The 11,219-nt window shown below is 38.7% G+C and overlaps 8 protein-coding genes across 9 annotated transcripts; 3 read left to right on the forward strand and 5 right to left on the reverse strand.

Moving 5' to 3' along the window:
* Positions 1-71: 71 nt before the first annotated feature.
* Gasu_59080 (dTDP-glucose 4,6-dehydratase) lies at positions 72-1,330 on the forward strand (the record flags this gene model as incomplete). Its single annotated transcript, XM_005702880.1, has 3 exons — positions 72-573; positions 625-996; positions 1,053-1,330. Coding segments are annotated over 3 exons (967 nt in total), but the record flags the coding sequence as incomplete, so codon positions are not given.
* A 95-nt stretch (positions 1,331-1,425) lies between these two features.
* Gasu_59090 (phosphoserine phosphatase) lies at positions 1,426-2,990 on the reverse strand. The gene has a single exon (XM_005702881.1). It carries the CDS (start codon positions 2,959-2,961, stop codon positions 1,636-1,638), a length of 1,326 nt encoding a protein of 441 aa, XP_005702938.1. The 5' UTR covers positions 2,962-2,990; the 3' UTR covers positions 1,426-1,635.
* Positions 2,991-3,193: 203 nt separating this feature from the next.
* On the reverse strand, positions 3,194-4,230 carry Gasu_59100 (uncharacterized protein). Its single transcript, XM_005702882.1, has 4 exons — positions 3,922-4,230; positions 3,714-3,869; positions 3,533-3,663; positions 3,194-3,486 (listed from the first exon to the last, which is right to left on the reverse strand). The coding sequence occupies exons 1-4, from the start codon at positions 4,090-4,092 to the stop codon at positions 3,372-3,374; spliced, it is 573 nt and encodes a 190-aa protein (XP_005702939.1). The 5' UTR covers positions 4,093-4,230; the 3' UTR covers positions 3,194-3,371.
* An 880-nt stretch (positions 4,231-5,110) lies between these two features.
* On the forward strand, positions 5,111-7,101 carry Gasu_59110 (uncharacterized protein). Its single transcript, XM_005702883.1, has one exon. The coding sequence runs from the start codon at positions 5,130-5,132 to the stop codon at positions 6,867-6,869; it is 1,740 nt and encodes a 579-aa protein (XP_005702940.1). The 5' UTR covers positions 5,111-5,129; the 3' UTR covers positions 6,870-7,101.
* Positions 7,102-7,105: 4 nt separating this feature from the next.
* On the reverse strand, positions 7,106-7,860 carry Gasu_59120 (ribonuclease P). The gene is made up of 2 exons (XM_005702884.1): positions 7,374-7,860; positions 7,106-7,321 (listed from the first exon to the last, which is right to left on the reverse strand). The coding sequence occupies exons 1-2, from the start codon at positions 7,700-7,702 to the stop codon at positions 7,162-7,164; spliced, it is 489 nt and encodes a 162-aa protein (XP_005702941.1). The 5' UTR covers positions 7,703-7,860; the 3' UTR covers positions 7,106-7,161.
* Positions 7,861-7,875: 15 nt separating this feature from the next.
* On the reverse strand, positions 7,876-8,850 carry Gasu_59130 (uncharacterized protein). The gene is made up of 2 exons (XM_005702885.1): positions 8,796-8,850; positions 7,876-8,744 (listed from the first exon to the last, which is right to left on the reverse strand). The coding sequence occupies exons 1-2, from the start codon at positions 8,836-8,838 to the stop codon at positions 7,936-7,938; spliced, it is 852 nt and encodes a 283-aa protein (XP_005702942.1). The 5' UTR covers positions 8,839-8,850; the 3' UTR covers positions 7,876-7,935.
* Positions 8,851-8,860: 10 nt separating this feature from the next.
* Gasu_59140 (cell cycle checkpoint protein) lies at positions 8,861-10,794 on the forward strand. Of its 2 annotated transcripts, XM_005702887.1 has the most exons (3): positions 8,861-9,533; positions 9,583-10,211; positions 10,270-10,794. In XM_005702887.1, the coding sequence occupies exons 1-3, from the start codon at positions 8,871-8,873 to the stop codon at positions 10,457-10,459; spliced, it is 1,482 nt and encodes a 493-aa protein (XP_005702944.1). In that variant the 5' UTR covers positions 8,861-8,870; the 3' UTR covers positions 10,460-10,794. The 2 variants fall into 2 exon arrangements, with proteins under 2 accessions (XP_005702944.1, XP_005702943.1); XM_005702886.1 differs by having other exon boundaries at positions 9,583-10,391.
* Gasu_59150 (uncharacterized protein) lies at positions 10,409-11,219 on the reverse strand (the record flags this gene model as incomplete). Its single annotated transcript, XM_005702888.1, has 2 exons — positions 10,409-10,779; positions 10,829-11,219. 2 exons carry the CDS (start codon positions 11,040-11,042, stop codon positions 10,547-10,549), a joined length of 447 nt encoding a protein of 148 aa, XP_005702945.1. The 3' UTR covers positions 10,409-10,546.

The following is an 11,219-nucleotide window of genomic DNA, read 5'->3' on the forward strand; positions in this document are numbered from 1 at the left end:
GATCACTTAGCAAAGTGGTTAGTCAATGGCAATACTTGTTTTTTGTCGTACTGACTTGTTGTTGCTGAAAGGCGCGGCTATTATGCTCCNAATCGTCCCAGTCATCACAAGCGTATATTAGTCACTGGTGGAGCAGGTTTCATTGGTTCACACTTGGTCGATCGCCTTATGGAAGAAGGCAANGAAGTTATTGTGGTAGACAGTCTTTTCACTGGAAAGAAAAGCAACATTTTGAGGTGGCTNAANAATCCCAAGTTNGAGTTTGTTCGTCACGATGTCACCTTACCTTATCAAGCAGAAGTAGACCAAATATATCATCTTGCCTGTCCTGCGTCTCCAGTCCATTACAAGTACAACGCTATNAAAACCGTAAAGACNAATGTATTGGGAACTATGAATATGTTGGGTTTAGCGAAACGCGTTGGAGCTCGTTTTTTATTGGCTTCTACTTCNGAAGTCTATGGAGATCCTCAGGTTCATCCACAGTCAGAAGAGTACTGGGGNAATGTGAATCCCTGTGGTTTGAGAAGTTGTTANGANGAAGGGAAACGTGTAGCAGAAACGTTGACGATGGTAATTGAAATATTTCTTTTGTTTTGTCAAGTCTCTTATTTGTATGAATAGGATTATTCACGACAACATGGTGTGGAAGTCCGTATTGTGCGAATATTCAATACTTACGGACCTCGAATGGTNGAAAACGATGGACGAGTTGTGTCCAACTTTGTGACACAGGCACTCGAAGGAAAGCCTTTGACATTGTATGGAGATGGNAAACAGACTCGTTCATTTTGTTATGTTTCGGATTTAGTGGATGGAATGATTCGTATGATGAATTCCGAACATGCTGGTCCGCTGAATTTAGGNAATCCGGAAGAGTTTACCGTAGAGTCTTTAGCACATATAGTCCGNGAAATGGTAAATCCNAACCTNGAGATAGTACATATGGCAGCTACACCNGANGATCCAACNAGAAGACAACCAGATATTACCAAGGTAAGAATGATAGGAAAGGATATAATTTTAAGCCATTGGTTGATTTGCTATGATAGGCCAAAAACTTATTGAATTGGCAACCAAAGGTTCGATTACGNGATGGATTGAGTTTGATGATNGAAGAATTTCGAGAACGTTGCAACTTGTAATAAAATTCAAGTCACATACCAATGATCAATCATTTGTAGTTGATGGATCTTTGGGATGCTCGACACTTGTCACAAATGGACCATACTTGGCTACAAGGAAAACAGTTTACCAAACCAGACTGTTTAAAGACCAAACATCCAGTAGAACAAGTTCAAGAAAAGGTAAGAAAAGTGAGTGGTTTTCCATATGTGCTATTCAGTAGGGTGTTAGAGTTTTGAAGAAGAACTGTATACACGCCACAAGTTAGTAGCTTTGGCGTTGGGGAGTCAAGTACCGTTGAGAATAGATATTGAACGCCGTATTTTGAAACAGTTTCATAAACTACCGGGTTTTCAAACGACTCAACCTGGACTAGACACGATACTTGGAAGAGACGAGGAAATAACTTTTGAAGACGTTTTGTCTCCACCAGAGGAAAGAGACGAGATTGTCGAGACAGATTCCCTTGCCGTGTTTGAGAGAAAGCTGATGTTTTTTTGAAATTGTATTTTATGTAGTGTTGTGACTTAGAGATAAATGTTCCTTTTCTGGAATACCCAAAAAGTATAATATAGCGTCGAGCTTTCTTATATTGATTCGGAAATTGGCTGCTTCTTGAACTGCTGGCTTTGCGTTGAAGGCTATTCCCAAACCTGCCTTTGAAAGCATAGGGAGGTCGTTGGCTCCATCTCCAACCGCAATCACTTGATCACAAGTGATATGCTCCATTTGAGCAAGCGTTTGGAGAAGATCTGCTTTCCTCTGCGCATCAACAATAGGGCCAACAGTTCTTCCAGTAAGGCAACCGTTGCTATCGATCTCCAATTGATTAGCAAAGTCGTAATCCAATGAAAGTTCACGTCTAACATATTGTGTCACAAAGTCGAAACCTCCCGAAATAACGGCAAGTTTATAACCGAGCCTTTTCAAAGTGGAACACAATGTACGCGCACCTTCTGTATAGTTTAAACTCGAAATAACTTTCTGAAAAACGGAAATGGGAGTTCCTTTCAAACAGGAGACCCGCTGCCTTAAGCTTTCTTTAAAGTCCATTTCTCCATTCATTGCTCGATAAGTTATTTCTTTTACTTTTTCAAATACATTTGCATATCGAGCAAGTTCGTCGATTACTTCCTGCTGAATCAACGTACTATCCATATCCATCACTACGAGACGCTTACTTCGACGCATTATATTTTCCGGTTGAATAGCAATGTCTATTTGGTATTCCTTTCCAAGAGAAAATAGTTTCTTACGAAAGACGTGCAAAAATGTGGCATCGAAGGTGCCATGAGAGGAAACCGTTATTTCCAAGCACTGTAAGGTCTTCTCACTTAACCTTTGAATCTTTTCCATAGATAATCCTTGCTCAATCAGTAGAGTTCCCAGGTTAGCTAGAAACTTGGGAGTGATAACCTCTCTACTCAACACAGTAATTGCATATTGACGACGTCGAGAAGCATTCGATGAAGCAACGTCTATGAAAGAGGAAGAGTAGTGACCTTCAGGCAAGTTAGTTAGCTGAAAGTCGAGGCGAAGTTTCATCTCTTTGGCAACTATCAACAATTGTCGATATATGGAAAGCTGTTTAGGGCAATTTCTATGAATGCCCAACTCAACTGCAATAGTTACTCGACGGTGAACTGTTGACTGTTGTACATCCAGCACGTCGACTTGAAAGTCGTTTGCGGTTTTAAGCAAAGCGTAAAGAACACCAGGACGATCTTTTCCTGTAACTGAAACGAGTACTCTTTCATATTGTGTTTGTTCCTGTAGTTGCTCTTCCGTATTCTTTGCCGTTGAATCTATGGTGATGTGATCTTTCATATCGTCCATCTGTAGGAATCTCTTTTGCCCCACTTAAGACATTGTTTGACTGCAAATAGAAAACTTTCTCAACTATCAACAATGATACATACAGAGTATTCTCTCTACGATTATACAAAATAATGTTCTATGAAGTAACCATTCCAAGATAGAAAGTAAGCATTTTGTTCCTACTCTCGTCAACAAGAAGAGATAGACGACTGTTTATCGTACCCATCATGCTTCAAAAATGAAACCAACAAAAAGATAGAAACATTTCATTCAAAAGGAACATACTACTTTATCTCTTCAACAGATCACTTCCGATACCTATATTCTTATTACTATTCCCTCCTTCCACCACCAACTACTATAGGTTGAAAAAGGAAAATTCGACGGAATAGTTGCAAAAGAAAACAACTATAATAATCATATCATTACTACTCATTTGATTCTCTACTTCGTCTACGAATGGTTCGGAGTCTCTCATGCATGCGTGCTAAAAACAACGCATTCATATTTCTCCTTACCGATAAGGTCTTCGTACCTAACAATCTACTTCCAAATAAAGATAACAAAACAGAAAAATAAGTATACTCACTTGCCATCTAGAGATAAAGCTGCATCACAAGAACGAATATCTTTGAACCTAATGACAGCATATATATTCTTCTCCTGAATACCAGTGCTGGTCAAGGTAAGTGCAGTGATTTCTCCAAAGCGACCAAAATGCTAAATAAACAGTCAGAGAAACATGACAAAAACGTCAAAGCGTAAGTTACCTGAGCAAGTTCTGAACGTGATATATCCTGAGGAAGATGGCTTACGTGAATCTCGTTAGGAATCACTTGTTGCTTATTAAAAGTACCAACTGGTGTTTCGAGTGGTTGAATACCAGGGCGATTACGATAGAAAGGAACAGAATCCTCCACATTATTCTGAGTCATACGGGTGAGAAAGATGCAAGAATAATAAATAGGGAGGCCTAACCTTGTGTGTGCTTGTTGTTGGCGCTTCTGTCTCTACATTGTGCGTTGAAAAGGTGTCGTTTTCTTCACTTCTTGGAATTCTTGAACTACTTTCTACACAAAAAGTCCTTTTTAACAGCTGTTGACTAATTCTATGATGCCTTGAGACATAAAAGCGAAGAGACAGCGACATGTGAAAGGAGGACTGAGTGTAAAATGCTCGATGCTCGCCGTACGCCCAGACAATTGGGTTATAAGATAGTTTGGAGAACGACGAAGAGTTCGCATGAGTTTAGCACAGTTTACGAAAAACATGACAAATCCACAAATGATGAAGTATGCCAAGTACTACATATATGGTTTTAAAAATCATATGTATCCACAATTCTTTGTTGACCAAGTATATGTGTTCAAAGTATAATTGCAAGACAATGAGTTCCTTGACGAGTTATTATTATTATTCGCATGACTTGTGTTGGAATTTTTTTAAAGGAAATCATATCTTGACGCCAAATAAAATAATGCATTTCGGTTATTCTAAACGGAAACAAGCAAGACTCCTACGAGTTGTTTTGTTTCATACTCTGATGTCACAATTCATTTCCACTCCTAGTTAACACAACGTTAAGGAACTCGTTAGAAGCATTAAGCAATGCTTTATGAAGAAATGCAAATATTCAACTTCATGGAAGACCGATAGAAAGGAAATGAAAGAAAGTTCCAATAGCATGGCCATCATATAAGGAAACTCCAAAGATACCATATCAGAAATCAAATATAAGAAAATTTGAATTAGAAGAGTGTTTATCCTCATTTCCACTGATAATCAATACAAAGCATTGGGCTACTTGTATCAAGTAAATTAAAGGTTAATGGGCCTATTATATATATATTGAAGTAAGCATTTCATAACGAATGAAGGATTGTTAAAGTGAAATAGAGAAGACTTGAAGCAAATCATTTGTTATTCTTTGTCTGTCTATGTCATAATATTTATTTTGATGTTACACTCTGAAGCGATATTCGAGATATGCAGCGAGGTTATTTAGACAATATACTGATCAGATGTAATGGACCTTTTAATAGGATTGTGAATTGAACCTAACAAAAAAGTACAACATTTCTTTCAATATCCAATCATATCCAAGTGCTGTGCTGTACCAGGCTGTTTAGAATTTTTGACAAATAAATGCCTTCCAGAATCTCTTCTCTCCAGTTCCGGATTTGACTATGAAACACGTGGTCCTCTTGTGTATACTATTGTCCCTCATATATATTGTTTTGCAAGCTGAACAAGTACGGGGAGAAACTATCAACACGTTAAGATTGAATCACCCTAATGTAGCTAGTGGTAAAGAAATAACTTCTCGTTTCCTAGTGGGTACCCCTTGTAATTCTAGTATTTCTTGTGGTCCTGAGCTGGAGTGTGAAGAAGGGGTTTGTGTGCATGTTAAGCTCGGAAGTCCGTTTACGGTTCGCGATGGAATGGCTTGTTTAGTATTTTTTGTTGCAGCTGCTATGGCAAGTGCTGGAGCAATTGCTGGCGGGCCCATATTTGTTCCTGTTTTGGAAGTCATGTTGAACTTTGCAGTTTCACAGGCTGGTGGAGTTTCTCAATCTATGATAACGGGAATGGCAGTTGCTGTAAGTACCATCGCCTTTCTCAAGAGACATCCAGAAAGGGATAGACCAGCAGTGTATTATGAGATTGTTACTAGTATGGTTCCTATTTGTCTCATGGGAACTTTTATCGGTACTTATGTGAACCAAGTTCTTCCTGGATACTTTACAGCGTTCGTTGTTGTTATTATATTGATTTATTTGGTGATTACTACTTCAATGAAGGCTATGTCTCTCAGAAGAATCGAGTTACATGAACGAGATTTGCGCAACACGGGAACATCCTCAGACTACGATATGGCAGATATATTGGTATCGCAAAATCCTCAAGACTCGAATAATACCAATGCTACCAAACGGAATTCTTTTTCGAAGAGTCTCAGTAACGCAGCTGGTACTTGTGAGGAACATGCGTGGACAACTACGAATGATTCGGATGAATACAACTCCAACTTGAATCTACCTAGTCAGCGCAATAATAATAATAATAATAACGCAACTACTGGAAATGAAAATGGCGAGAGTAGTAGTGCTTGTCTTCCAAATGTTCAAATCACTCGCATCTTTGCAAAGATACCATTTCTGGGAGCGTATTTGCATCCTCCAAAGTCATCGCCTGATATTGACAGTATGCTGAAAACGGAAAGACGTCGATTTCAATGGGGTGATTTATTGCTTTTAGTGACCACTTGGTCTTTTGTTATTATTTTCGTTGCACTTCGAGGAGGGAAACCCAGAATAATCAGTCCATTGGGAGTACATTTGTGTGGTTGGATTTATTGGTTTTTATTAGCTATTCTTGAACTTGTCTTGCTTATTATATCTTCAGTGACTATGTTGCGTTTGTATTCTCTGCATCAGCATCGTGTTCGTCTGGGATATTTATTTTGTCGTTCAGATGTTCGTTGGACTCCTAAAACGCTTATTCTATATGGTATATTTTGCTTTGTATGTGGACTTGTAGCATCTTGGGTGGGTATTAGTGTTGAAACTCTTGCAGCAGGATTTCTTTTAGTTGTGCTTGGAGTAGATCCTTTGGTAGTGCAACTTACTGGTGGTGTTATTAATTTGTTTACAAGTAGTGCTATTGCCGCAGAGAGTGCTGCGAATGGTAGTTTAGCTTGGCGTTATGCATTGTTCTATGCAGGCTTTACATTTTTGGGAGCTTTGGTAGGTGTATTGGTGGTTGGCCATTTTGTTAAGAAATATCATTTGAAATCGATTATTGTATTTTGTTTGGTGTTTTTCTTAATAGTGGCCACTGGATTGGAGCTTTATGTTGCTATTCAGACACTGCAAGATACGTTAAAATATGACACTAGTAAATTTCCTATTGGTAGTATATGTTGACAGGGGATCGATATTGTCTTCTTGATGATAGTTGTTTTATGGATTTGTAAATATTAAAATTTTTTCAGGTTATTATGAAACCTTGAGAAATTCTTGGTCCTATTCATATGTAGGAATAGTAATATTATTCATTATAAAAAGCAGCCGCATCTCCCTTTGCCAATACGATAAACTGGCAATCCATAACTCTATTATGAAGGACTCTTTTAGCAGCTAAGATAATCCTACTCTAAGAGTTTTCGACGAAATTCTTCAACAGATATACAACAGGGCGCGTCGAATGGGGTTCACACTATCCATCCCAACCAAGTTGCAACCGGTTCCAGCGTAAAGGATTTCTAGGCGCTGTTAAGGCAATGAGAAAAGGTGAAGCTGCATGGATATAAAAATAACACTTGCGTCGTTCATACTGTGAAAACATGGCAAGTGCACACCACAGTGTGGAATGATCCCTATTTGGGTATGATCAACCAGATATGGTTTCAAAAACAATAATATACTTACGAGTCCAACGTATGAAGGATAGCAGTTGCTGTGGTTGGGTCATAACGGATGACGTCCAAGACGATGGCTGCTTCAGCAACGGTGCCGAAACTTTGTCTAACGGCGTGTTGTAAGATGGTACGGAACGTGAAAAGCTGCACAGATGCTACAGGTGGTTCAAAAACACTACACAATATCTGAAAATGGTGTAAGTTGTATCCAACAGTGATACTCACAGTTGAACAAGAAAGAAAAAGTTGCGAATAGGAATCGTTTTCATCTCTTTTCCCATTGTGAGACACAAGTGGGATTGTAATATCTCGACAGGCTCTCTTATTGTGGTATGTCATAGAAATGGAACTTTATAAGAAAGTGAAAACAACGCCTTTGAGAAGCATCAACAACCCATACCATATAAAATAGAACAACTATAAAACTGCACAATACTGTCTCTCTCTGTCACACAATATTTTCAACACTCAACTAAAAGTTGTCATATTGAAACCACAATTTCTACATCTCATGAAACACTCTTCAATATAGAGTTCACGTTTCATTCCATCCAATTGTCATTACTATTCTTTCAACTGTTGGTCCCTCTATTCTCTATATGCTCGATGAGTTGGTCAATTTCTTCTTCGAGTTGAACATTCGAACCACGCATAAAGCCCACTACTTCTCGGGCATATTCACAATACCGAATAGAGTTTTGAAACATAAGACCATCTTCAACTAACTGTTTCCATTCTAATAAATGAAATAAAACTTCAGATAAAAAAATACACTTGGAAAGAACAGATATCTCTTTTTCTATTTGTTTGTGTGGTGAAGAGATATCATCTTCCGATGAAAAGTTGTCAAGTTCATCCTCTCTCGTATAAATTCCACCAAAGGAATGATTCAAAGAATTGTCCAACGCACAAGCCAATGAAGTGGAATAGTGATGAAGTGAAGAAAAGGATAAATTGGAGTTGCTTCGAGATAACGCGTTGTCATTCACTTTCCTTTCTGTGCTTCCCGAATGTTGACGAGAAAGCGAACCCAAACAGGAGTTCAAAGTTGACTTTTCTTCCATCAAGATTTGCACCAACTGCAGCAACTCTGTTTCAAAGATATCGGATAAAGAATAGATAGCTGTTGGTTGAAATATCAAAGCATCTCTCAATAGATAAGCGGATAGAACAGTTGGGTCTTCTATATAACGCCTCAACAACTCACAACATCGAATCACTTTTTGTAAATAGGGCTGCCTTATGGGAAAGGAATGGAACCGTCCTTTATGAAGTCGAGCTGCTACGGTAACTGCCTCCCATAACACTGTCCAGTCATTCTTTCCAGTCTTTTTGGAATTTGGATAAATCTTTCTGGGTTTACTTTTCTTTGCTAGATATCCTGATGATGAGTGATATGAAGATGTCTAGAAAAGTCTTTCCAGTTACTTACCCAATACAAACAACATGGTGGTGGTCCATTGCCACCATAACATTTTGAATCCAACCACTTTTGTGCTCAGTCCTCATGAGAAAACACAACTTTCGTACAGAAATAACAACTAAACGCGCAAAGACTTTGAATCTACCATCGGTGACATTTTCAGAAGACTCCTTGGATGACTTTAGTGATAACGAGACTCCTCCCAAGAGAAAAGCAGTGACCGTCTGTAAAAGAAGGAAGACTTTTAACCATATGCAAGAAGAGTTGAATGACTCTGCTACCGTCATTGACTCAAAGAATTTAGCTGTGCAAAAAACCAAAACAAGGAAAGTTATCGAGTTTATTGAGAGTTGGGATGACGGAAAAAATAACAAGAAACTGTTGGTCATATTGGGTCCTTGTGGCTGTGGTAAAACAACTCTTGTGGAGACTGTTATACAGGAGTTGGGTTGTAACGTCATCCGTTGGAAACAAAGTCTCTTTGGAGGAAATCTCTACAAGGAAACCAAATCTTGGGATACTCGTAGTGTTTTTGAAAATACTTTTCAGAGGAGTCAGGTGGAAGACTTGGTGGAAGATTTGGCTCTCAGTTTGCAATATCAACCTCTTACATTGGAGCAAGAAAGTTCTTCTGCACGTTATGTCGTTGTTGTAGATGATAATGTGATGTCCAAAAGGGTTAGAAATGTGGAGCAAGTTTTGACCCATTTGGAGTTGATAGCGGAACAGACAGTCTACCCGACTATTGTAAGTAGAGTGGTTTTCAAGTACATTTAGTAATTGTCCTTATGAGTAGATTATTATAACTTGTGACTCGATGGCATCTTCTGTTGTTGCGAAAACCTTTGAAAGACATACTCATTCATCGAGTAATATTCAATGTTTAAGTCTTCATCCAGTAACTAAGACGGAAATGCAAAAAGCTACGAGTCTCTATTGTAGGCTTCACAATATTGCTCTACCGGAAAAGGAAGCTTTGACTTTGATAGTGGAACAGTGTCGAGGTGACTTGCGTTGGGCTATCTCTCAACTGCAGTTGTATTGGGAAAGTTCTTGTGACAGAATGTTCGATGACACTCGAGATACATCATTTGATATATGTCATGCCATTGGAAAGATATTTCATAACAAGCGAATAGGGGAACAAGGAAAACCCAAAGATTCCATCTTTTCCATCATCTCTTCACTTGATGAGCCCACCAACAAAGTAATCGGATATTTGATACAAAATTGTTATCAATTTTATGGCAATATTGGTGACATAAGCGATTTGATGTTTGCTTTATGTGAAGCTCATAACATTGCAAAGTGGTACAGCAGTATGTTGGATAGAGAAATGGCACAACAATGTGCACAAATCATAGCTGGAGAAGCAACCAGAATCTATAACAAAGAACCTGTGCAAAGAGGATTTCAACCCATTCAGTAAGAACCAACCATTCCAATCTGTTGTTGCGACTCTTCACATTGTCACTTTGTGTAGTGGTGATCTTTATTCATGTATACCAAATGAAGTGAATAATAGGGTAGAGTTGTGGTCGCAGAAACGTAACGTGGTGGATGATATTCGTTCCAAAGTATATTATTGCGATATTGTTCCTTTGCTGAGTGCAAAAAAGGTATATGAGACAAGAAAGTTTATTTTTGGTTCCCATCATTTGTTCACTCTTTAAATAGTTGATGGAAAATAACAAACAAGAGACTTGCAACTATGATATGGAGGAGACTAGTGACGAAATCGATGATACTTGGGAAGATAACTAAACAGGAGCAGGAATAAGTTTAAAAGGTATGAGTAAACCAAACAAAAGGACGACCCCAACAAAAGTATACAAGGTCCATCTGATCACTTTTTCTCCAAAACTGCCAAGAAGGAGCGAAGGATCCTGATGAGATCGACTAACTTTGCAAGCACCCACCAATACTCTGTAAGACTCCCAAGTCAACAAAACTGGTATAACAACCCAAACTATGTTGGCAAAAACCAAATAAACTAAAGCTTATTTAGCATAAAAAGTGTTCAACTATTGTGACCCACTCACTCCAAAAGTGAATCCAGTGCTTGTGAGGATTCAGTTCAGAACTTCCGGTCACAAAACTGGTTAACCAATCAGGTCCAAATGTCATCCAACCTCCATAAAGTTCACCAACACAAAGGATGAGTTGCAAAAAATGTCTCCACTCAGACCTTCTATAAACACCATAGGCACACAGGAGAGCAACTGGACCCCAAACGAGGGAAGTTACTACTTCCATAGCAACAGTGCAGTCATGGAAGCGGCCCCATCTTGAGTCTGCTTTAGCATATTCCTCGAAGAAGTGAGAAAGTCTACCCAACCATACAAATAGATAATATATACCTTCCACAGGAGAGCAGTCCAGTGGGTGGCTCTACTCACTGTGGTTGTCAAAGAATGATACACAAACGCAAGT

This window comes from Galdieria sulphuraria, assembly GCF_000341285.1.
Source record: "Galdieria sulphuraria unplaced genomic scaffold scaf_65, whole genome shotgun sequence".
NCBI lineage: Eukaryota > Rhodophyta > Bangiophyceae > Galdieriales > Galdieriaceae > Galdieria > Galdieria sulphuraria.